General features: G+C 34.7%; 2 protein-coding genes across 2 annotated transcripts in view; both read left to right on the top strand.

Moving 5' to 3' along the window:
- The first annotated feature begins 1,862 nt into the window (after positions 1 to 1,862).
- On the top strand, positions 1,863 to 6,376 carry LOC149081439 (THAP domain-containing protein 5-like). The gene is made up of 2 exons (XM_089237337.1): positions 1,863 to 2,140; positions 5,539 to 6,376. Exons 1-2 carry the CDS (start codon positions 2,042 to 2,044, stop codon positions 5,722 to 5,724), a joined length of 285 nt encoding a protein of 94 aa, XP_089093463.1. The 5' UTR covers positions 1,863 to 2,041; the 3' UTR covers positions 5,725 to 6,376.
- A 2,325-nt stretch (positions 6,377 to 8,701) lies between these two features.
- LOC149081438 (TOG array regulator of axonemal microtubules protein 1) overlaps positions 8,702 to 27,398 on the top strand; it is a 48,801-nt gene continuing 30,104 nt past the window's right edge. The window contains exons 1-5 of the mRNA XM_089238370.1: positions 8,702 to 10,751; positions 11,923 to 12,010; positions 15,773 to 15,889; positions 17,453 to 17,604; positions 21,694 to 21,731. Of these exons, the coding sequence (XP_089094496.1) occupies positions 8,925 to 10,751; positions 11,923 to 12,010; positions 15,773 to 15,889; positions 17,453 to 17,604; positions 21,694 to 21,731 (2,222 nt within the window). The 5' untranslated portion in view covers positions 8,702 to 8,924. The remainder of the gene's footprint in view (positions 10,752 to 11,922; positions 12,011 to 15,772; positions 15,890 to 17,452; positions 17,605 to 21,693; positions 21,732 to 27,398) is intronic.

Genomic DNA, 27,398 nt, shown 5'->3' with positions numbered 1-27,398 from the left:
CTTACTAGGGGTCTGTTCATCCAAAATTTGGGTCCGCTTTCCGGACCCTTCACAAAATTCCGTATCCGAAAAACGAACCCTTCACGAAATAAAAAATAACGAATCCATAAATTTGAAATTTCATTTCTTTTGCTATAGATCAACTAGATTATTTCGCTTCCCACAAAATTACTCATTTCATCCAGGTTTAGGTTCACTTGTATTCAAGGCCATTAGTTAGGGTCCCGACATTTCCAGAGGGGTGCGGGGTCATCATGCGCTCAATGCGTGGAGAGGCGGATCAGTGGGCAAAGCGCACTCGGCATCATAGGCGGAGATAGACTTGGAAGTCTGGGGGCACGATGATGATGATGTGTCAATTCATCTATACATATATGGATTAGATCAGTCGACTTCATCTTTGATGCTGGGGGGCAATGCCCCTCATGCCCCCTCCCCCGTATCTCCCCCATGCTCGGCACCCCCACGCGCCATCTCATGACGAAATAAGTTTTACTTAAATACTTATCACTATTAATTCATCAATAAGTATCATTCACACTAGTAATTATAATTATTAAACAATTATCAATTAATCAAGATGGTTGAATTAATGATGTTAAATTAATTAAAACGGGCTTTAACTGGTAGGAGTAAATTAATTATAAGCATCAATTACTTAAATAGCATCCAAAACTCATCATGGTGGTTATTTCGTTTGTTAATTAATTATTTGTTTATAATCAATTAATTATTATTCATAAACTAATCATCATCAGAAACTAATAAGTTCGTGATGATCAACTGATTCATTTAAAACGGACTTTGACTTAGTAAAAATCCGAAATGAAAACGTTTACAAGCGTTTTTTGGACTTTCACCAACTTGCTTTGGTAAAACCCGAGTCTTTGGGATTTTACCGTTACATATAAGACGCAATATTAATATGATGAAACACGGGCAATTTAGTCGCTAAACTTTTACTCTGAGCGTTGTATTCCTCAACTTCTTCATAAACTGACATATTCATTATTCATTAAGTTGCGTTCCTAGCTAAAGATGTAATGCATCAAAATAATTAGCTTCTTCCGCAAATTACTCCATCCAATACAATCATCCACATAAGTTTCATGTTTTTTAAAACCGAGGCCATTACAGAGGTTGCAAATGATAAATTTCCTATAGCAAATGGTAAAAAAATTTCTTCATCCATAACTACTACCAGCAACAGCACAGGACAAAGGCCGGGATTACACTATAAAAGTTTGATAAAAGTTCGCTTTTATAAAACTTCAAAAATGCAACCAATAGGCGGATCAGTTAAGTTCGCTCGAATTTAACAGATGTGTTTATTGGTTACATTTTTCAAGTTTTATGAAAGAATTTTTATCAAAGTTTTATAGTGTAATACCAGCCTAACGAAGACTGACAAACAGACGAAAACTTTTGCAAAAACAATTGCATATAAATCTTTTATATAGTGTAATGTGGTCCATTTCCTTTATAAAATAAATTTAAAAAAAAAATTGAATACAAAATTTATAAAAGATCTTTGCCAAGTTTTATGAAAGAAAATTTATCAAACTTTTATAGTGTAACGCCGGCCTTACGCTCTAACCCACTGTACTAATTGCGGTTATAAAACACCTGTAAAATTAAGCGTATCTATCATTAAACGTCGCCAAGTATGCTGGCGTCAATCAACAATCGTGCCAAATAACCAAGATCATATCCTGCGATAAAGCTCTAGTGAAGATGAGAGGAAAAAACCTTCTCCACTCCCTATTTACTGACGTCGTAAAATGCTGCTTTTTGATTGGTTGCTGGTTTTGGGTCTACCTAGAACTCCTTAATACACAGGCTGGCGCATGCGGCATTCTGGTCCTTTTTGTAGCACTGCTTACTATCATCGCATTGTAGGGTCCCTTCAACGCTCCTATATATTAGTTAAATTTATTGTGTTTGTAGTTGTTTTTATCGATTTTTTTCGTGAAATAACTTCAGAAATGCCTTGTTGTCCGGCTCCAAAGTGTTCCAATTCCGACAAAAAAGGTTTTATAGAATGTTTAGATTTCCGGCGGAAAAAGAACGACGCGAGAAGTGGATCGTGAACTCCAGGAGAGACGATTTCATACCAGGAAACGGAGCTCGCCTGTGTGAAGTGAGTTAAATTTAATTATTCTGTGTGAATTTTATTTTTTCAAAATCGTATTTGTGATAATGATTTTAAATGAGAACTATATGAAAAAATAAATCGTTTGGAGGTAGCAGACGATATTTGGCGCCATTGCTCACGTGTTGTGTTTAGATATAAAAGTTATGGTGATTTTCAATCATTTTCCCGGTTTTTTGTTCCGTTTGATTTAAGAGAAAAGATGCATAGGTACATAATTTTGACCAAGAGAACTAATTTAAATTCAAATTATTTATGAATTTATTGTGGAATGCTCACTTTCTCGGCTCTTAGTTTGGCGATTTATCGCTACTACGACGAATTACTGTTATAGTGAATTTTAACTTATTTTGTTATGTCTTGAGGCAAATTTTCTGTGGAAAATAGAAATGTTTTAATTTTGGCATTTTCAACTAAGAGAACAAGGTGATTTCAAATCAGTTGGAAATCGGTTCTTCAATCATCCTTGCTTGCTGTAGTAAGCTCTGCTGGTTTGGCGACTTATCGCTTGCAGATTGGGAGTAATTAGCTAAAATTGTATCTTCACTGAAAATCAAATTTAATGGGATTAAAAATTAATGTGATAGACGTCGTATTTCAATTGATTTCATTTTCTGTGCCCCATAATTCTTTTAACAGACTACAAAATTGTGATTGGTATCATTAGTTTGTGTTACTGGACTGGTGAGCACTCCCTCTTTCCTGCAAGTCACTGCAAGGCACATACAGTGACTACTTTGCAAATTAATTACAAAGAATTAATTTAATCTTACTATTTTAAAATTAATTGCATGTTCAGCTTAAATCATTATCTTGCTTGGAAAAAGGTTTTTAAATTTTTTCACTCGCACTACATGCATGAGTTTTGAAACAAATACCTCAAGGATTAAATTTTGCCCATGCAAAAACTGGTTTTTTCTTCTTTCTCAAGAATAATACATTCCAATTTCTTTGGAGTTTCAAGAAAGTATGATGGAAAGTAATTTTTTCAAATTCGGAATTTAAAATTTCTATTTTTTTTAAATTTTAGACATTTTTATAATTTTTCTTAAATTTAAACATTTTTAAAATTTTCAATGAATCTCAAAAATTCTATCTATATCCCTATAATAGCTTAGTAAGTGTGAAAAATTGCATAACAATGTCAAATCATTCGCCAGTAATCACTTTGAGAAAAACGCATTTAAGTATTGTGAAGCAGAAATGTTTAAATTTTTTTCTCAGACCCAACACCATACAGACACATGAAAATAACTTCAATGTTCAATAACGTACTGTTTTTTTATCTTGCTATCTTACTTTTATTTATCCCTTTAATGCTTTGAAAAGCCTGCCGCTTCAAACACTGGATGCTCAGCAAATTAAAAAAAGCCATAGATTAAAAAACTGATGAGGTAAAAATTCAATTGAATTTATTTTGCAGTCTGTTATCTATTTAATATGTTCCGAGAGTAATATTTGAGGCAAATTAGCAATTACTATGAGAAAGATAAAAAAATAGAAATTGACATTATAACCGTCAAAACGCATTATAAATGTTAATATTTTTTTACATTGACATTGGCATGAACACATTTTCTGGTAAGTGTGATACAAAAGATGCGTAACAATTACTTTTTTAAATGAGTATTAAACTCAACAATGTGTGCATAATTTTCAGTAGAAGAAGTTTCGTCAACTGTCACCACCATATCTCATTGCATGGATATGCAATTGCGAAACACGTTATAATGATAGCAAGAAAAACCTTTTTGAAAATCAGTTTTTTTTCATTCACTACCTATATACTTATTTCTGATGCCCGTTATCACAATACACAAATTCACAACAAATCACACAAAACACTGCCCGTCAATATAAATTTTGTGCTGCCTCCATTGTTTTAAGTGGTATTATTATAATTATTTATTCATCTGTGGAATTTTCCCCATTTCATGAAAATGGTTTTAAGTTCATTGACCAGATTGTAAACACACTGATAATACTTGTATATACTAAAGATAAAGATATGAACTGTTGCATCCTATATTTCTAGTATGTGGAATACATCTCCATTGATATTTTTCCTTTGTCACACAACCACCTCGGTTATGTTCCAAAAACTCTGTTCATACCATCCTGTTAATTTGATTAATTAAAGGATAATTTCGTTGAACAAGAAACAAATAACCATGCATGAAAAAAATTATGGAAGTAATAATAAACTGGTAATGTGTAAAACAAAAGTACACAATAGATTCAATGATATACGAAATATAAAATGTAAACAAACAAAAAAAATGTAAGTCAGGGTTTGACAAATCAAGAGGGAAAAAAATTAATGCCAGTCAAACTTCTTAGGAGCCAAGGGTGATCTTAATCTCAAATAAAATGGTAATGAATAATGTTTTTTTTTTTTTTTTTTTTTTTCAACTTTCTATATCTTTTTCCTACTTTAGGAGACACATGCTGCCTTGAAATTAAAAGACTCAAATTTACTTATCACATGATTTACTTTATAAAATCTGTAATGGCATTTCATCGCCATGGCGCCCTGGTGGTATTTGTCAAGTCCTGCTACAAGTAACTGTTTTTTCCTTTAACTAAATGAAGAAAAAGACTCATGAGCAAGTATTGTGAATGGCAGGGATTAGTAGGGAGTGTTTTTATAGGGATTACAGATTTCAGTCAGATCGTCCATCTCAAGCTCTTTTTCACAAATTCATAGAAAAGCTCTATATTACACAGCTCACTCAATACACATCTAGGCAATTTCGTAAGCGGAAGGTTCAAATCTACACTGTTTTGTTAGTGAATGAGCACCAGAAATTTGCCACTGGACTTATCCTTTTGATGAGATCTCTTGTAGCCCAGCTTCGTGGCAGAGTACGGAAGACTGCGTGAGGTCCAAATCTATTCAACGTTTGTTAGTGATAAAGTAAAGGTGCTTGCATCCTTTTAGATAAGGTTTCTTCTTAGATCCTGTTAGGATATCAATAGGCCATTTACTATGTTTACTGGAAATTCAGATGCGTTATTTTAGAGCAGATTCAGACATCCCCATTATTGTAATTGAAGAAAATACTTTAAGGATAGGTATTAAGAATTCCATGAGTGTCCAGTATTTAGATATTAATTATGATGGTTAATGAAGATTTTAATTCCTATTCTGAGAAATTGGGGCAGAATTTTTCATCTTTGAAAAACAGATGTGTATTCCTTAAAAGGAATTTTGACTGTTTTGGACGTTAATATTTGTACCATATTAATCACTTAAAAATATGTATGTTATGCTGTTTTATCATTCTTATGTGTGATGCAATATGCACTTACCTGACATTACTTTGAATTAAGGTATAAAAAAAAGCTGTGTGGTAATTTTTCGTTATTGTCCCTTTTTAAATTAGGTACATTTTGAAGAAAACCAGTATGAGTTGAAAAGGCAAGATGGCTGCAAGAAGTTAAAGCAAACTGCTGTGCCGACCTTGTTCCAGGTTCCTAATCCACCGAAACTTCTTACTCCTCAACGGAAGAAGAATATAGGCCTTCCAAAAGTTCTGAGTGATGATTATGTATGTGATATTCTCAAATAACCTTATTTTCTCAATTGTCATTATAAAGCCAGAAAATCGTCTTTGCTTATTTGTTTACTTTTTTGATGGGGAGAGAAAGCTTGGTTTGGAGGATACTAGCTACAGACAAATATATTTATTAAAAGGAATCAATGTGTGTATTTTATTGGTGATTATTAGAGCCCGGATTATATGCAAATGCATATGTGCATATGCATTTGCATATTTTGGCCTTTTTTAGCATTAATGCATATAAATGCATAAAATCAAAGAATTTCCAGTATAAGTGCATATTTTTAAAGGTTTACTTAAGCTCACTCAATTTTTTTTTTTATAATTTTCCAAATAAATATTGTTCATAATATTTTCATAACATCGATTTTTTTTTTTTTTTTTTCCCGGCATGTGAAAAACATTTAGTGAATTAATACATATTTATAAAGTATTTTACGACTACTAACTTTTATTGTAAGGCTATTTCTAGAGATGTGTCAAAATGTTAATTTTGTTTTTAGAAATAGTGTCGAAATTCTTTTATTACTGCTATTTTCGTTATTGAGCAGCTACAACAAACTGAAAACTAAAAACATGCCTGAATAAAAAATATGTAGAAGTTATTTGCATATGCTGTATACATATATATGAGGGGATATTTTTTGGTAAAAATGAAATACATATGCACTAATAGAAAAAATGTATTTTAAAAACACATTCGTTTTTTTTTGCATGGTGTATTTTTTAATTATATTTTCTCTTTTTTAATTATATTTTCTCTTTTTTAATTATATTTTCTCTTTTTTAATTATATTTTCTCTTTTTTAATTATATTTTCTCTTTTTTAATTATATTTTCTCTTTTTTAATTATATTTTCTCTTTTTTTAATGCATATTTTCTCTTTTTTTTATACATATTTCGGAATTTTTGACTTTTTCAAGATTTCTAATGCATATTCTGGGGGTGTTTAATGCATATTTTAAAATTTTCAGTGCAAATTTTATATTTTAAGTGCATATTTTTGCATTTTTAAGTGCATATTTTTGCATTTTTAAGTGCATATTTTTGAATTTTTAAGTGCATATTTTTGCATATTTTTAGAGCATATTTTGCCACTTTTTTTAGTGCATATAATCCGGGCTCTAGTGATTATCTATCCTAATGTGGTGATGTTTTTATACATTTATTAGGATTTTAAGATTAGCTTATTATTGGCCCATGGCTGCAACTGGGGGGGGGGGGAGGCATGTGGGTCTGGTGCCCCAGGCGCTGGACCAGAAGGGGTGCAGAATTTACCCTTTAACTGTTTCTACATGCAAGGGGGTACCAAAATTCTGGCTTGCCCGGGGGACAAAGTATTTTGTTGCGCCCCTGTATTCACCTATTACGAGGGTCAAAGATAACGAAATATGGGTATTTACCATGTACGCGTAGACTATTTTTTTGCCATAATTGTAATTTTCAATTTTCAGTAGAGTTTTTATCTTGACTCTCTTGAAGTATTGCTTTTGAATATATATATATATATATATATATATATTATTTTTTTTATAGATTAATTGCTGTTGGGTCACGCAGTTTCAAGAAAAACTATATTTCTGTTATTTAAGCATATTTTTTTTGTAATTCCCAAAGTTTACTGGTACTCTAAAGCAGCGTAATAATTGATTACATGGTGTAGAAAAATATGTGAAATTGTGAATGATATTTGTAAAATCTTGCTTTCATCAGTTATGTACATTGTTTCAATATTTTTTTAATAAATAAATTTCTTCACTCATTGAGCTCGTCAATTTACATTATTGAACCTGTGTGTGCTATTCAGAATTTGTAATTTACTGAAGAAAATTCTGATAAAATAAATGCTCCTAAAATATTTAAGAATTTTTTTACTAAATTTCCAATATCTAGAGGCAGTAGTTTATCAAATCCTTAACTTCACACAATCATTTAATATCCAGAAGAAATTTTCTTCATGTAATCTAAATTGACTATATATATTTTTGTATGCCACTTTTACCCTGAAATTAAGGATCGGGGTAAGGGATGTATAGGAATATTTTATTTTCACTAAAAACCTGAAAAAAAGTTAAGAATTTTTTTTTTTGCTATATACTTTTGTGTTTAAGATTAATTACTTGATCGTCATCACACGAACTGTTACGAATTCAACCTGTTGTTTACCAATAATTTCGTGATTAATCATAATTTCGTGAAACGTGGTTTATTTCCCATATTAAATCCGTTACTGGAAATTCCTCGTTTCTCCCACAAATTGAATTTTCCATACGCTTTTGCCAAGCATTTTTAGCGCGCGGGGAATTCTGTTAGGTTGCTATGCCAGATTTACCGACGCGATTTTTTTTCCCTCTGTTTGGCGGTCATTTCCGAAGCGACGATTTCGTGCAGCAACCCTTCGGCGAGGACCAGAATGCCTGATGGTTCCGCTCGTATATGAAGGCGTCTTAGGTCTACCGCAGGCTGTAGACGCACGTCTTCTTTCCCTTCCCTTCCCTTCAAACCGGAGCATGCAGACGACAGAGTAGCTGATGCCAAAGCCATATACTTTATATAGCCGCCCTGATCTGATGCGCCTCGCTAGGAAAACACAAACGCGTAGCGTAATCATGTAACACGTTTCTGCCGGCGCGAAATGGTTGAATTCGGTTCACGCTGCGCAAAAAACATATTCCTAGGGAAACCCGGCTCTAAGGAGTTATCCAAAACTGTGAACGTTAGAAGAAGCAGACGAGAAGTGAAGGAAAATATTCCGCTTTTTAATTTATACTAAGTGCTGCCATCTAATCGAAAGATTGAAATCGATTACGAGGTAGTTCTCATAAAATATGGTCATCGCATATGCCATTCAATTCATGACCTCCAATGTGAAGAGGCCCCAAAAAGATCTTCGCAGCCAATAAACCTGGATAATAAAAATCAAAGATGCAAGTTGTCCTAGATTGTTTATGTTTTTTTTTTATTATTTATTTTGTAACCCTTCAATAAACACGTCAAAAGAGTCATTTCCTCACTGTCCCGGTGTCTCCCAGAATCAATATAATTATGAAATATTGTAAACGTTGAAATTTTAATTAATTTCCAATTGAATTTGAATGACCGGTGGTACGTGAACGTAGTGTCCTACATTTGCGAGAAAGGGGAAAAAAAAATTGTAATGGTATTTTTTTAGACATTGATTTTTCTCATAGCGATCTCGTTGTGTCAAATGTTGTGTACCCTGTCCAAAATATTCGTATCGAAAAAGAATCCAAATTCTAACATGGATGCCACCGCGGTATTTCACAATTTGCTGGACTATAATTCTTCGAAGCGCGTAGAGGTGTTGATAGTGATGAGGAAGCTGATCAGGAGCAGCAGCAATCGGCTCCCGTTCAGGAACATGTCCAGGACGGCGGTGTTCGAGGTGCTCTCGCACGTGTTGGACGACGTGAGGTGGGAAGTCAGGTACCATTGCTTGCTGTTGATCGCCGCCATCGTCCAGAACTCCGAGGACGAGATAGACTCGTGCATGTTCCAGGTGATGCCGCGCGTCATGTCGAACCTCGGACACGAAAACGCCAACATCCGCAGGTCGTCCCTCCAAGTTCTCCACCTCCACATGAAGTTCACGAATAATCTCCACCGTTTCCTCAAGATGTTCATCCAGCACGGTCTCGAAAGTCCAGAGTATGTCACTCGCAAAGGTTGCATCATAAGTATCGGTATACTTTTCACCAGCGAGTTCGCCAACGAGAACCTGAGCCTCGTCGTCGAGAGTCTGGCCAAGCAGTTTGTTCACGGGGACGCTTCGTTGTTTTACCCCATCTTCCTCGCGTTGCAGAAAATAAGCGAGTTGATTGGTCTGGCTATTTTCGACTCTTACTTGCAGAGATCTGACGAAGAAGCAGTGAGTACCTACAAGAGGGTTCTGAATAAGTTTTATTTCTCCGATTCGTGTCTAAGCAGCAGTTCGGGAAGTAGGTCTAGTTTCTCGGGAAATCCTAATGAGCTGCCGTATTCTTATGAAAATAAAGTATTGAAGTATGACTTCGGGATCTTCGAACCGGAGATATTGGAAGATATTAAAAGTAGTGATTGGAAGATCCGCATCGATGGTGTGGAGCATATGAAAGCAGTACTGAAAGAAACGCCTGACTTGTGTGATCAAATGTCAGATATGGACAAATTCTTGGTGTTTCTTGCGTCCCTCCTCAACGATTCAAACTTCAAGATAGTCAGCCTCACGTTGAGTATCTATGAGTTATTGATCGATAAATACAGGAAAGAGATTAGACGTTTTTTAAAGACGTTTGTGTCAGCTGTAGCAAGACATTTAGGCGATACCAAACTTGTCATTCGGGAACATGCAATCAAAGTCGTTCACAAGCTCATGCATCATGTCAGACCATCTGATGTACTTAACAACATATTCGAAATGAAAAACCACCGTAATCCCAGACTAAGAGAAGAAATAGTCAACAGGGTTACAGCAGCAGTGTTGACTTTTCCCAGTTACAGCCTAGAGTTTTCATCAATGTGTGAAGCGGTGGCACCATTATTGATCGATTCCAAACGAAGGGTACGTTTGGCTGCATTGGAATGTTTTGCTGTCTTAGCTCAAGCTATGGGCCCATCACGTTTGATGTCTTTGGTAGCGGCTGTCGATTCGATAGAGCTGCGTTTTGATGGCGAGGGTCTCATGGCCGCTGTTCAGGCAAGACTTGCTCGCCGCATTTTACCCAAATGTCCAGAGGATGGTACCATAACGTATGCTATCTCCATACCATCTTCCGCTAACAGCCAAAATAAAGCTGTTCTTTCTTATGGTGCTGATATAGACTGGATTATGTCTGCATCTGGCTCCTCCAGTTCGTCCACTCCTCCGTCGAGAAGCAGGGACACATCTGACTCTGGGGTTCTGTTTTCAAGAACAAAAGCAGGGAAATCGAAGAGCGATGATCAAATTCTTATGGTGAAAGCGGAGGGCGATCAGCTTTCAGGATCTGATGAAGAAGAAGAGCTTAATGTCAATTTGACAACGAGGAACACAGTCGTGAGTGTCCATGTCAGTCAAATCCATTGAATCAAATGTTTTGAAACAGGGTTGCACATCCTTCATCCCGCCAAGAGGTTATATCCAGTTCGTGAAAGTTATTTTGATAGACAAGTCTCAATACATGATGCATGATAAATACCTAGGCTGTCCATGTTTATTTCATAAAAATTATGAGATAGCCCCAAAAACGTGGTCAAGCAAGGTTGCTGTTAACAGCCAAAAAAATTGTCAAGGACAAGTTGCCAATTATAGTCAGAAAAGTTGTTAGAAACAAAACTTGCCCTTTACAGAAGGTGCCCTTTACATGCCAACAATCTCTCAGATCACTTAGTTGCATCTGAATGGGGCTGGAGGGGGGGGGGCGCTTTCTGATGATAATTTATACTGAGAGTGGGAAAATTTAAAAAAAAACGATTCTTTTGAAGTTTTCAATGCCCAAAATATCCAAGTTTTACAGATTAAATTCTCTGAAATTCACTAATAAACTTAAAACTGCATTAAAATAGGCATTTATGGCCTAAAGAATTTGTCAAAGGGAAGTAAAATCTCAATTTACAGTAAAAAAAATTGTCAGTGCAAATAAAGTCTCCATTTACTGCCAAAAAGTTGTCAAAAGCAGGTTGAGTTGCCCATTTTACAGCTGAAAAAGTTTTAAGGCAAGTAAAGTTGCCAACTATCTGTAAAATGGCTGAAAAATCGTCAATCGGGAAAAATGTTTGGTACTGCAAATCAAAATGTTTTTCACCCAAAAAAACGTATACGTTTGACAAATATGTGACATGAATATATTCATTTGACTATAATTATGATAGGGTTATAATTATAATATAATTTACGAGTCATGAAAACAATCTTACCTCTTGATTTAAAAAATGCAGCAAAGCCTTGTTGAAATTACTGGGATAAAAACGACATCTTTTTTATGAAAAAGTTTTAGCGCGCGAAATTATGGGGAATGTCCCAAAGAAGGTCAAATAATCATTTTTTTATACAAGTTTCTGGCCCTGGAGAGGTAGAAATACCGTATATCTGGTCCATGGACTGGAAAGGTTGTGCACCCCTGCTTTAAATCAAATCAAATTTTCTTAACTTCTGTAGGAAATCACTGGACATCTATTTCTGCATTCTGCAGTATGTTGCTGATTTGTTTCTTTCTTTTCATATCGAGGACTCCGCAAGTTATTTAAGAAGGTCTCCCCTTGAAAATCGAGTTGTTTATCGTGAACTTTCTGGTCTCGCTCTGAAAACAGTCAAAGGTATGATAACTTAATCAATAAGGTCTATCATTTTCTTCAATGCCTACATATGTATTGTTAACAATGTACCTATTTGTTATAATTGTTTTTTCCTTCAATCGCTAGCACAAATAAGAATGTGGGCTACCATAAAAAGTGTTCTAAAAAAAGCACCATCCCAATAACTGGGAGTTCCAAAAATATTAGATGAATATGCCATGTTTCTTAGGTGCTAAGCATAAAGAAAGAAAGGAATCTTGTTCAACCTGTTGGTTTACTGATTAGTAGAGCCCAGAAGTTTAGGCACTAAAAATGGTCGAAATAAGTGGGGAAAAAAAACACTAAAAATGCCTAAAATAGGCAAGGAAGAAAAATTAACTACAAATAACTAAAAACTAAGACCGGGATTACACTGTAAAACTTTTGTAAATGTCCTTTTATGAAACTTGAAAAGTACAACCAATGAACAGAAGGGTTGCATTTGCTCGAATGTAATCAATCAGCTTATTAGCTGTATTTTTCAAGTTTTATAAAAGCAAGTTTACAAAACTTTTATAGTACCTATAATCCCGGCCTAAGGTATTAAGGGTCAAAAAACAAGCTGAAAAATCTATTGCACTTAATCCGTCTATTGTTTTAATTACAGTGCATAATAACTACATTATTATCCAAGTTAAATTGATTTCAAGTCCAATATAAAAACTGAGCAAGACATATTATGTGAAGGCTGTGGGGAAACAAATTTCTAACTTTCCTCTGCTTTTCTACACGAGCTGTGTTCATCTGAAACAAAATCATTCACGTCTAACACCATCCAGTCAAAGCAAAATTAATGCATGCCAACAATCTCTCAGATCACTTAGTTGCATCTGAATGGGGCTGGAGGGGGGGTGCGCTTTCTGATGATAATTTATACTGAGAGTGGGAAAATTTAAAAAAAAACGATTCTTTTGAAGTTTTCAATGCCCAAAATATCCAAGTTTTACAGATTAAATTCTCTGAAATTCACTAATAAACTTAAAACTGCATTAAAATAGGCATTTATGGCAAGAAAATTTAAAAAAAAGGCATTTTTACCAGAAAGTTTGAAAAAATAGATTTATGTCATTTTGCCTGAACTTTCAGACTCTACTGATTAGATAAATTAATCTTGCAATCTTCAGAGATGCATTGCTTAGCATTAGCAGGCTATAGCTCAGGGTGGAAAATTAGCGGGAGGACATGAATAAAATTATTTGGGAATGAATGGTCAAGAAAATTAGTAAAGTGGAAGAAGGGTGGCAAAAATTTTTGTAGCCCAGGCAGAGAAACTATAAATTTGCCTCTGCCTTGAGAGCAAGAATTTAAGTCAGTGACCAGTGACTTACTGAAAGAGTGATATAGAGAGCAATGGACCAGGTCAGTGAGCAGCCAAAAAACTGACCTTGAGAGCAAAGGATCAGGCCAGTGAGCAGCCAAAAGAGTGACCCAGAGATTTTGCAAGCATATGAGTGACCAAAAGAGTCAGGGACCCAGAGAGCAAGGGACCAGGCAGGGGAACGACTGGAAGAGTGGTGTAGGGAGCAAAGAGGACCTGGTCAAGGAACAACCAAAAGTTAAGTTTTTTTTAAACCTTAACTTTCAGACCAGGTCAGTTTGTCACCAAAAGAGTCAGGGACCTAGATAGCAAGTGACCAAGACCAAAGAGATACCTAGATACCAAAAGAGTGATCTAGAGTGTGTGCAAGTATGTGAGTAATCATAACAGTATGCAAGCATGTGAATGACCTAAAGAGTGACCTAGAGAGCAAACTATCAGGTCTGTGAATCACCTAGACAGTGAGCAACAAAGTCAGTGAGTCACCTAGAGAGAGGAGCCAGGTTGATAACAATCTAGAAAGTGCACTGGGCTTTTGTCTATTGGTGCAAATTTAGAGAATGAGTGGTGAAGAAAATTAGCATTGAAGGTGGCAAAATTTGTGTAGCAGACCGGCGGCAAACGCATAAATCTGCTTCTGGTAATCTTACTTAGTTAATATCTGGTTAATATCCTACAGAGTACACTGATTTAAATCATAATTGAAATCATGATTCAAGTCACTTGAATTTTTAAAAAAAAATTGTTTTAAATCACAAAATTCAAATTTTGTTTCTACTTTGTATTAACTTCAATGATATTAAAAGTAACCTAGTATATGTGTGTGATATATATGTTATTGATATATGTGGTAAAGTTTGTGATTGAAAATATAGAAGATCTTGTAAATGTAGATTTGAGCGGAATTCCCAAATACATTTGCAGAAAGATAGCTGTTCTCTTTCTAGATTTTGCACATGGAAAACATTTCAGAAAATATAAAAAGCTACTGTACTAAGTATTTTCAGTGCATTACAATGGGGCAATAGGGTTACCCTGATAAAAAAAAAAGCGAAGTTATTTTTTTAAGTAAAGCCTTGAATTCTATGCCCTAATTACTGATTTAAAATAATAATATATGTTATACCAAAATAAATATTGTTGCACTTGAAATTTTAGTAGAAAAAATGAAAAGTCTAGAGTTTACTCATTTTTTTACCAAAACATTAAATCTGTGGAAGAATGCAAATGTCTAATTACTAAGTAACATCATGCAAGTCAGAAACACATAATAAATGCATTCATCAATTGTGCAAGAAACAGTCTTGTCAATAGAATATGTTTTCCAATCACTTGAAGTTGAATGACCCTTTGGTTGTATATTGAATGAATTGAGAAAACCTGCACCCACATGTGATACCAAGTTGCCTCCTAGCGTTCACTTTAAAGTTGGTGGAGGGCCTCATGAGTAAAAACGCTCTTTATTGAGAAAAATGTTAATCCATGAAGTAAATTTGGGCTCAACAATCTTTCATGTTACAAAAACACAAATTTTTAATGTTATTTTTTGTTGTAGTTCGTTTGTAGTTTATTAATTAATGCTAAATTAAATTTGAGAGATTAGATGAAAAAATAGGTAGGTGATATGAAAATATGCATTCTTAATGATTAACAAGATTTGTTTTAATAAGTAAACTGTTAATTAATTATAAATCAAAAAATCAAATTTTTTATTTTTTAAATTAGGTTTTTTTCATAACCCTGATATCCTATCTCTTAGTCAATCTATGGGAAATCATCAAGAAAAAAAGTTTAAAAAAAAGCTGGTCGATACTTTTAAAATTTTTGATTTGTTTCAGATTGATTCATCAGCATATCATCCTCCATAACATCCTGCATATAGTATGCATTGGCGTACAATCCCCAGATGCAAGTTTTATTTCAATGAGAAAAATATGCTTTCTTATAATCGGCATTTGCAAATTTTATTCACCATTAATGAAATCTTGTTGAATGTGAAAAGGGTTGTTGGAGGCAATTTTTTTTTCAGAAAAAATAAACCTACTGCTATACTTGCGATCCATTAAGTTTTCTGCTATTTTTTTTAAAAGTATAGCAACCTCACTTTTCCTGCCATGCTGGGAACATATCATGACTTCGACAGAACATTCAAAAAGCTGGTGAGCCCCAAGTTTTATGACATGCCGGATAATGCAAAGAATATACAGTGATAACTTTTTCACTTTTTGATGGATGAAAAAAGTTCTATTGTTAAGCCATGTATATTCATTTGCATGGGAAATTATTTTCATGTTGGAAATTTACTTTCATGGAAACCATTAGAAAAGATTTTGTGTTTGATGTGGAGTAATTACGAAAAATTCTCAAACAGCAAACCAATGTTATTGTTTTAATTAAAGTTATTGCAAATTTTATTTCCATTACAGGTCAATCTAATTTAGGTCAAAACCTGCTTCCAAATAGGATGCGACTTTCAAATGATGGTCCAAAGACACGACCTGTTATTCCTGGAAGCAGAATTCCAGTTTTGACTCGAAATCAATGTAAGTAATAGAAATAAAAAAAAGTACAGTTGACCTTTGTTTTTTCGAATTCATACAGACTTTTAACAACTAGTTGGTAAAATCAAAAGTTTGTAAAAAGGGGAATGATCTTTAAAAAAAATAGTTTGTAAAACGTGCCATTTGTAAAATTGAGCATAGACTGCATTACCATACTTTCACATCATTGAAGTTTACATTAGATCCCTGCAAGTAGCACAATGATGGCTGGCTGAAGTTTATTTTATTTTTTTAGATCAAATTTGAGGCGGTCTCACCTTTGACAAAAATCATGGCACATTGAGTAACAGGCTTTAATAGTTAAAGTGCATACCAGAAAATAATCATACAATGCCAGTTTCTTGCTTCCAATTTGAAAGATACAGTAGTCTCAATAATTCAAGTCTTGAAACTTAGAGGTTCTGGATAATTATTTGAAATTCCTTTTTCAAAGCCTCTCTGTTTTATACTAATAACAAGTTTTCTTTCATTTTGTGTCTTTTTTTTTTTTTTTTTTTTTACAAAATAAGTAAGTTTAGTCTTAAGGGAATCTTAACAGTGATTGAAGGGGCCCTTGAGCTCTTGACTGGGTTCTTCAGTGGCTTTCCAGGTCAGAATTTTTCACAGGCAGGTCTATAGTAAATTTATATTTAGAAAAAGGAGAAAAAAGCCCCCATTAATAATTATTCTTTTAGGCCCTCAAGCTTCTGTCAGTCTCGCTTATAAAGAGGTCATGTGTTTTGACAGTTGTGTAATAAATCAAGGACAAAGCAGGTACCCCCCCCCCAAAACCCACTAAAAGTTAGTTATCTATTACTTTTTGGGTTGTTCAATAGGACCTGACCCTGGTCCTGTTCAATTCGAGTTATCGACGCTTTACTGTAGAAGATATTAAAAGACCAGACACACAAGTCTTTAATAAACATATAGAAGATAGCACCTGAATACATCACATGCAATACCAGGGCTGCAACTAGGGGGAGCAGGCAGGTCTGGTGCCCGGGACTAGTGGTAACACAAACTTTTCAATCTCTCCTTTAACATTGCAAGGGGCACCAAAATTCGTGCTTGCCCCGGCTGACCAAGCATTTAGTTGCGACCCTGTGCAGTACACTCACATAAATGCACAGGTTAGATTTTACAGTGAATAATTCTGATGCTGCCCCTCTTAGACAGTAAAACTATGGTAAATTTTCCTTTATGCCAATAGATCGGTGGTTGGGTACAATTATTAAAGTGTCCGTTTTTGCAGCCGTAAACAGGGTAGCAACTGGGGGGAAGTGGGCAGGTCTGGGCACCAGACGAGAGAGTTTGCGAATTTCACCCTTTAACCTCTCCTTCAAAAATACAAGGGGTTGCCAAAATGCATGCTGACCAAGCATCTAGCTGTGGCCCTGGCTGTAACCTTAACAGCTGATAGACTGTATTGGTGGCATATGGCAACAATTTCTACAAAAAGACATTATGATTTTTTTTAATCTCTGGATTTAATGATGTTAATTTCATGTTGATATCATCAAATTATGTTTTTCATCCAGATTAATGTTATTGCAATATGTCTTACAGCTCGTAAAAGTTCTACAGATGAGGACAGCCCAGCATTCGAAAGGGTATCCAGCCGCAGGCATACCATGTCGAGTCCGCTACCTGAACCAGCAGTTCGATATGACATTAGTTCGGCTACAAGGCGATGTGTCATTCACTGTAATGATTATCATGTGAGTTGATTCTTTTTTTTAAATGACTTACAATGGAATCTTTTCGTAATCCAAGGTTAATATGGCTTGAAACAGTGGTTTTTCAACCTTTTTGATGCTGCAGACCCCCCCCCCCCCCATAACATCTGACATCCATTTCAAAGCCGCCTTTCCCTGTAAAATCTGAAATTTAATGTTTTCTATTATTTGCAAACAAAAATTAATTAAATAAATTCCGATGTAAATGTAAAAAATGTGTCATTCATGCAATGGTTGTAAATGAAAAAAATAATCTTGCGAAACCCTTCACAAACAATTCTACTAACGAACTCCAAGAGGTCTGCGGACCACAGATTAAAAAACACTGGGTTAGAAAAAGAACGATGAAACTTGTGAAGTTGATTGTTGCTGAAAAATGTGAGAAGAATCGTTTCATTTGTCCAAAAGGGTTCATTGTCTAAAATTGAGAGATGATAATTAAGAGAGACAATGAACCTGAAAAGTTAGCGAGAAATTTTACAATGTGAAACCCCAAAAAATTTCAAAGTAAAATTTTTCAAGTGCTATGATGATATTGATAATTGGCATTGCAAGCTGCAAATTTTATTTAAAATTAGATCAGAAACATAAACAAGAATTTCTAAGTGGCCGATATATTGTGACCATAAAACAGGTCTTTCACTTTCATACCCCATGTTGTTCATTGTATGGTAAACAATGCTGTCAGAGACCATTTGAGAGGATGTGTTGTAATTTGCTGTACTGTTGCATTTTACATCTGCACACTTTAAACCCAGTCACTTTTCATTTGCCAATGATGAGTGCATATTTTTCATTGAGACCAAGTTTCTTCGGCTGGCAGTCCACTTTTTACTGCTCTTGAACAAATCATGAATGCAGTTGCTGTGGTGATACTTGTTTACCCATGAGTTGTTTCAGATTGTCTAATTATCAGTAGCATCAGAGCCAGGGGTGCTGTGGTTGCTTGAGCACCTACAAAATTTTCTATTTATGTGGTAGAGCACCCCTCTCCTCCCCAAAATGAATTCAAAACTGTAGGTATTCTATGTAAAACTCAAGTCGAGCGCTCACGGGTCCAAAACCACTTTGACACTTCTGCAAGTTATCCAGTAGTTATTAATGGAAGACTGATGACACCACCAAAAGAACATGAAACAAGCATAACTCTGACAACATAAATATGTTTGTGTCACACGTACACTCACAACACACACATTTCGGCATGTAACAATTTATTAGAAATTTCTCAGAATAATGTTTATGCAAATATCAGGGAATGGAAAATAAACATGTTACATGTAGAAAAACAAAGCACAAGATTGGATAGACTTTCACTGAAGGCAAATATTATTAAATAGTGGGGGAGTAATATTGACCACATTAAAATGTTCTGATGCCAGCCATGATCATTCACAATATTTGATAGACACTTGTTAATCTCTCAGAAGGAACTAATGAAAAAGTATGAAGAAAAATATGAAATTCATGTTTTTCGACACATTAAGGGTGCCGTTTTCAGAGAATAAATATGACAGCTATCACGCTTACTCGAGATCCCACTTTTGTTGGTTACCAAATTTTAACTCACAGTTGCTCAGCAGAAAAAATGTATCTTTTTAAATCAAACATCGTGGTTAGAAGGAAGCTGAGAGCCTAACTGCAAGTCTAATGCAATGTGTTGTGATTGGTTTTTGTCTCTGTAGTTTTTTTTTTTTCATTAGTTCTTTCTGAAAGTATATTGGGCAAAGGTTTATTTACGCTTCCATACTGCTTAATCTTCAAAATAATTATTTATTATGGTGACATAATCCCACCCTTATAATATTAGTACGTCTAGAACATCTGAATATTCTCAAATTAATAAATAAAATTCAGTGCAACTTACAGACAAGTCAAAGAATTGATTGGGGAAAGAAGCATTAAAATTTCAGGCTGAAGGATCACGGCTTCGTGTAATTTACATTGTGACTCCTCTTTGGGAAAATGAAAGTGAGACAATCATATTTGATCAACTCATTTTCTATCTCCACATTTAGAAAAGTTTATGTGCCAATACCAATTTTCTAGTCGCCATGGCGACCTGGCACAATAAATTTGTCTGGCCCTGCAGTAATATGGTGTTATCAGATTGCTGTTCAGCTGACGTAAGTGAAAAATTTTGGGTGCCTATAAAATTTGTTCAGCTGACAAGATGACTACGATTTTTCCAGCTCTGCAAGTAACCAGCACTTAGATGAGCACATTGTTGTGTCTGACCATATTTGTTGCAGACAAAGGCAAATCTCTTTGACCTACTGCTCTTTTGTCTATAATCTTCTTACTGCAATGTCTGCTGTATAAACCTACATCCTGTGGAGATAGAAAAACTTTTTTTCTTTGAATGCCTGTATCAGGGGGGGGGGGGTCCTTCAACACATGGGTGGTGGGCCACATGTGGCCCTCAAAGCTTTTTGCAATGGCCCACTCACAAAAAGGCTTACTTCGTTACAAAACTTATAGATGCTGGGAGAAAATTTCAATGAGAAAATACTTTTTGAGTTCAAAATTATTTTTAAAAAACTACTACTAATCAGAAAAATAATTTCATAGTTATTGAAAAAAATAATTATAGTATTGTTGAAATAAATATTTATAGGATTATTGAGAGAAATGATTTCAAAATATAGGAATTATTTTAAAATTATTGAAAGGAATATTTTTATTCCTTCAATAACTATTAATGCGAAGAATAAAGAGAGAAATAATTTCCGAATTAGAGGCAAAGTATTTTGTAAGTCATGAAAATCATAATTAATGAAAAATATTCCTATGATTAGTGAAAAATATTTCCGAAATTAATGAAGATTCATGTATAATGTAAAAATAACTTCAGAAGTGTAATGAAATGCCTATTCACTTAGAAAATAATTTCAGAAATAATAGAAACTGATATTCTATCTCAAAATAAGTAAAATTCTCAAGTAATATAGTTGAGGCCTGTTTGAATCAGAGCCCTGGCCCAACCGGACCCATGTGTTAAGACACAACTGAGTGAAATTAGATACCGCTGTATGGCTTATTGGCCCTCATTCTTCGTGGAAATTTTGTTTTGGCCCACAATGTCTGAATACCTCTGGCCTAGATCATAATAATATTTAAAGCAAAATGCACAGTAGGTTGCTCAACTTCATCAGTTCATACAGGAAATCAAACTTACACTACTGACATCTCAAAGCTAATGTCAGGATAGGATGAGGCTAACCCCAAAGCCACAGCTATGTTATACATGAGAATAGTCAGACTGGCTGTCCGTGTTGGACTGACTAAAGCCATGGGTACTACGAACAGGCCAGAGCAGGGATTGACAAATCCTAGGCACCAAGGCACTGTGGTAATGAGAAAATTTTTATTGTGGCCTAAATTTCTCAATCCAATCCATGATCTCTAGATTTGAGTTTATTGACAGCATAATTTTTTTTCCAAAAATTATGTCGGTTTTTCTACCTTAAGAAGCAGATTGCCTACATCACATTGTACAATTTCATTCTTTTCTTTTAGGTAAAGGGACGGCGCATTGCGAGTCTCACACATTAGCAACTAAGTTTTCTCATTTGGCATCTTTTAGAAATGTACTAAAACTCTAATACATATCATATACGTGAATATATACATATATCACTTAATGATATCGTCATCTGTTATTGCAGTGTCTTTGTTGCATAAACATTGGGTGCTAAATAGGGATGGCATAGGATTTTTTCTTGTGTGTAAAGAAAAGACTGGATCAGTTTTAAAGAATCATTATACCTCATGATTGCATATATCCCAGGTTACATCATTCCCCACATTATTTCATTGAAGTGATAGAATCTACCTTTAGTGTATTTGTGGTTATGTTATAACCCAGGAGTAAGCATTTTTCTCTGACATCTGTGGTATAATATGGTTTTACTATTATGCAAATTTGAGTTCCATAAAAAAGTATATAGTCATTGCCAAACAGTGTGCTTTGTTTTTAGATAATTTAACTGTATCAAAACATTTTTCCTTGAGCAGCTTTTTTTAAGATTATTTATTGGGAGAATAATAATGTTTTTTCTTTTTTTAAAGAATGAAATGAGGAGTGCCGTTGAAGACTCAATACTCCCGTAAGTTATATATTTTTTTCATTGTGAAAAATGTATATCATCATTTTCCTAATAATATATGAAACACATCGCTTCAGAAAACTACACATTGTTTGAGACAGTATATACAATACATTCTCTATAAAAATTTACTTCCATTACTTCCTGGCAAAAAAAAAAAATTCCAGCACTTTGGTGGATTGCCTTCAGCATAAATTGAGCTTGCATCTGTTATGACAATAAGTTTTATGATGCCATGCAATATCTCAACACTTATTTTTAGCCATAGTTGCATGAATTTTTCACCAGTAATCTTGTTGCTCGAGGCAGAGTTGAATGACTCCACGTATTCCTCTCTAAATGCTGTTACACATGTTCAAATCTACCAGTGCTGGCAAATCTGAATGTGTGTAAGGGTCATCTTGTATGCCTGCACAGTTTTTTTACCTGAACGAACTGGCTTCTTCATTCAAAATCGGTTCCTCCAGTACAAGTAAACCGGATGATGTGGATGTATCAAACTGTCTAGATATGCGTGTACTTGCACAAGCAAACCTGAACGTGTTTAGAGGCCATAACAAGTGACCCATACGCTCTTAATTGTATGTCTGTCTGAACTTAGTGTTATCCAATCCAAATATTCTAATGATGTCTCACATGCTATTTTTACTAATACCTCACAGTTTTAGTGCAGTGAATGTGTATGGAACCTACCATATGCCACTTTTTTGTACAGCAGTACGTGAAATTTTTACTTGAACGCATTTTGCAGATTTACTTTATATTGGAAAGAGTGTTTCCCATAACAAAATTTTAAATGGAATGAAGCAATTTCATTGTATTTTTTCAAGCTTAACTGTTGTTTTATCTTTTTTCTTCTCCTCAATCTGGCTAGCATATTTGTTTTTTTCTACATTTGCATAAGTTGCAGATCATTTGTCATAGCATAAATGCAGACTGAAAAAATTCAGCCCAAGGAATTTCGACTTAGGGCTTTTGACCTAAATAAAGGGACAATTGCAGGTTTTGCTATTGAATTTGATGCATTGAAGATGATTAATGTGATTTTGTTGAGCCCTTTATTGATTTGCAGAGACAGGATCAGTACTGGAACTTTCCTAACAAATTTTTAGTGCTGCATAATGCAACTCATTATTTTTTAAAGCTTCATTTCTTGATAAAGAAAAAGTTGGTTATGTGGTCAAGAATTACATCAGATGTCAAGCTATATGTGAATCAAAAACTTATTGCGTTAAATAAATATATAACTTCTTTTCTTTAAATCTCAGCAGGTGGAACCATGTGTAAATAATAAACTTTTGGTGCATATAAATAATTTGTTTGCATTTTTCCCCCTTTCCCCAGTGCCTGTATTGAGTAAGTACAGGTATTTTCTGTAAATCTGTTATAGCAATTCATAGCAAAGTTTCAAATGGTGTTTTTTTTTTTTTTTTTTTAATTCTTATTTGAAATGCCTAGTTTGAAAGGTTTGAGTACTGAAATATTGGCATGTTCACATTTTAACAGCTCAGGAAAAGTATGTAGAAAGATTTTGTGAGCTTAGTATTCATAATAAGAAAACATTATTGAAACATTTTGGGGTCATTCAATTATTACGTCAGCATCGAGGGGGGTTCCAGTTTGCTTACTTTTGATGACAAGGGGGAGGTGGATTTGGATGATGCTTACGTCATCAACCCCTCCTTAATGAAAATATGAAATATTCTTTATGGCATCTTACTCAATGCGCCAAAAACGAGAAAAATCTTTCGATAGTTTGTGGGCACCTGAATTAACATTCTCCCTATTGATAAGATTTTTACCTCTACAGAGCCACTTAAGTGATCTTTAAATGTTCCGCGGATCCTTCAAGTAATCTGGAAATTTGTCCAGGCCGCTAAAGTACTCTAGAAATGTGTCGCAGCCCGCTTAAGTGGTTGCTCTGCAACTGTGCCGCGCATCACTCAAGTTATCCGTAATCGTGCGGCGCATCACTCAAGTTATCCGTAATTATGCCGCGGATCACTTAAGTTATCTGGGAATGGGCCGCGGATAACTTGAGTGATGCAGAACCACACTGTGTGCCGCTTAAGTGCTCTAAAACTGTGCCTTGTGTCACTCAAGGGATCTCTAAATGTGCCACTGGTCGCTAAGTATTCTGGAACTGCATCATCTGTAATTGATTCGTGAGGCACTTACTTTTTTATTTTTCAGTTTCTTCAACACATGATCACGCACCGGCTTGGACGAGAATTGAACGATTATCGGTTTAGGTTTGTCTTTATTCATACTACATGACACATTCACAGTCACTTAAGTGATCTGAAAATGTGCCACATGCCGCTTAAATGCTCTGGAATTGTGTCACGGGTCACTTAAGCGATCTGTAAATGTGCCGCTTAGTTCATTTTTACAAAATTAGGTTTTAGGGGTACAGGACCACATTTGGTCCGCGGACCGAGGGCTGGTGAGAGCTTGTGGGTGGGTCACAATGAATTTCTTAAATTTTGAGTTCTTCAAATAGCATTGAAATTAACAGAAATTGATTATAATAACACAAAGGTATTTTCTTCTGAAATTTTAATTTATAAAAAAGATTTTTGCATTAAAAAAATAAATTTTTGATTGTCGGGGGGGGGCATGAGCCGCACTATGCCCCCCCCCCCTCCCTCCGCATACGTGTCTGATCCCACCAATATGTGTTATGAGGCATGGGACAGAGTCTATGACGAAATTTTGCTGACAAGGGGGTGGCGGTCAAAAATGGCAAAAAATTTTCTGATGTAATACTTGATTGAACGACCCCTTTGGTCTGGAGCGATGTAATTGGAATTTATGCGAAAATTTGTCTTTATTACATTTTCAGACCCTACAATAAACAGAAGTAGGAAATAAAAGTTTTTAATCCCAAGAATATTTAATTTTGACACATAATGAGTGTTATCTTCATAAGAAGAGATAACTAACAATCGACCATATAATCTTGCTGACTTGGGGGTCCCCATGAAAACCAACCTGACACTTCTGCACTGATTGTTCAGCAGACAAAATGATAGCATGTCTGATCACTTTAGACGCTGAGGTAAGTCAGAATGAAGGGTCTAAAACAGTGGTTCTTAACCTTTTTTTTGTTGATGGCCCTTGTCACACAATTTCTCATTCCTGTGGCCCCTTGCGAACATGACTAATTTTCTACTCCCCCCCCCCCCTTCCTTGCCCCGTTTTCTCATTCGAAGATAATTATTCATATATTGTCGGAAGTTTAAATATGTTTGAATTTAATTTGATTAATTTTTAATTTATGAAAATAACAAAAAGCAAAATAAACATAATAAAATGCAGTAAAAAAATAGAATAAGTTATTTTCAATCAATGTACACTTTGTGCTTGAAGATGGCACAATGTCATCTAGTTGCTGTACTAGATTAAATTTGTATTATTTACAAATTATATATTTTTTTTTATGTAAGTGATTATGGTTTCATTCAGAAATATCAGTTGTGGCTTCCAAAATATGCATTCTTATAATGATCGCAAAAAAGTGGTAGCAAGCAGTTTTATTTATTTTATTCTCTTCATTCAGATAAAGTAGTAATGAGGGAGTAGCCACACAAATGAGTCACAATTGAAAAGTTCAACCTTTCACATCATTTTCAACTATAATACATCTATCAAGAATATAGGTTCATGTTGTAGCCCTACTCTGAATTTAAAAAAGTGAATTAAAATAAGTGTGAAAAATTTTTAAATATTTGTTTGAACCATTCATTCCGGAAAAATCATGTATGCAGTGACAAAACCGTTCACGGGAACATATAAGAATTCATTAACAAGATTTCAAGCCCATCAAAAAATATAAATAATCAGATTTCCAAATATGAAAATCATCAGTTTGTTGATTTTAATTTCGATACAGTACAAATCTCATATTTCATTGGATGATAAACTACCATGAAGTGGCTTTTTTTCATAATGTGACTGCTCTTTAGTTGGAATCTGGAAAGTTAGAGCAAAATAACTTCTTAATTGGGTTCTTTGGCACATGGGGACAGTATAAAAAGTTTTTTTTATTTTGATAACTATACAACCCCTCACAACATGAATGACATCTGAGTTGGGCATGTGGTTTGGATCTAGTTGGAAGTATGTCTCTAGGACCAACAACTCGCCAGTGAAGTGTCATATGCCATGTCACCTATGCACCCTGTGTATACACGTAAAAAAATAGTTTGAGATAAAATACAGTCGACTCCGGTTTTAACGAATACCATTATAGCAAAAATCTTGTTTTAATAAAAACTTTTCTAATCCCCCAGATAAGTTTACATAGGAACAATATAAAAATCTTGAATTCCTTTTTAACTAAATTTCCTTATTACAAAGTGATTTCTTCGGTCTGTTGGAGTTCGTTATAACGGGGTTCAACTGTATTCTCCCCCACCAAAAAAATTGGACATTTTTTGCACTAAAATAGTTCAGCTTCAGAAATTTGATCTGAAAACAGCCCCTTTTGTAAATTTAGGAAGGAAACAGAAGGGAAAAATTGTATGGTGAAAAAAGGAAAAATGGCCAAGAGAGGCTGGGTTGTCTGTAAATGCCTCCAAATTCCACTTGTGCTCAAGGGGATTCGCACCTCAGTGAATAAATCTCCCAGTTTTATGAGCAACTTTCACATTTATGAAATGTTTGACTATGGCCACGATTAATCCCTATATATAGCTTTCAATATTAAAATATTTCATTAAGTCCATGCAGTTTATGCAGATTGTGAAAACGGTTCACTGAACTCTGGTTTTGCATGCGTATTATCAACTCTAAATACCATAAATTTTATGTTGACAGATACAAAGAGACGTATTGAGTCATTTATGGACATTTCAAAGTGAAGATTTACGTGAGAATTTCTTACACTTTTCTGAGTAATCAGCAGAGCAGTGAGACTCAAGTAAACAGATTTAAATTGCTTGAAATGTGGTCATATGCCTTTTTAGAATTTTTTCTACTGTCCACAACATTGTTCATGCCGAATAGGAAAAGTACATTGAAATTATTTGGGATGTTGCTGGCCAGTTAATAGGAAGCATTACAATATTGCTTAAAAAACTTTTAAGAGTGTGGTGTCAATCTTAAAGGAAGTCTTAATACATTAGCTGCTTGGATTGCACATAGAAACTAATCAGCAAACCAAATGATGATAAGGCCGTCTTAAATATATTTAAAATTAAATTTTTCTATTGAAATATGTTATATTGAAATAAATTGCATATGAAGACTTGTGACTGAAACAACAGCAATTTTATGCCGATCCGATTACAGTTTCTTAAGTTATACAGCAATGTAGTTTTACAAATTAAATTTTGTGGGTATTTTTCCTCATGTATGGTTTAGTCTCTTGGAGTTCGTTATAACTGGATTCAACTTTATTTCTTTTTTAGCAGAGGCAATAGATTGGCACCCCTCTCAAAATTCATAAAATATACCCCAGAGCAATCATTCTTTATTCGATTTTCTGACCCCCAACAGGCCACTCAGTGCCCGGCTGAAAATAGCTTTATGTCAATGAATGGTCAACAAATCTTTGTCTGCCTTCTTTATGGCAGTCCTCTTTGAATGAAAAGTCTTTGAACACACACAATTTCCTGTCTTTACAGTTATCCATTTACTTACTCCATTTTGCTTAAACCTCTT

Source organism: Pholcus phalangioides, unplaced genomic scaffold (genome assembly GCF_987345545.1).
Source record: "Pholcus phalangioides strain wild (caught in Gottingen) unplaced genomic scaffold, Ppha-v1.0 ptg000010l_1, whole genome shotgun sequence".
NCBI classification, from domain to species: domain Eukaryota; kingdom Metazoa; phylum Arthropoda; class Arachnida; order Araneae; family Pholcidae; genus Pholcus; species Pholcus phalangioides.
Note: the sequence above shows the minus strand (reverse complement) of the source record. Positions and strands in the feature narration are given on the sequence as shown.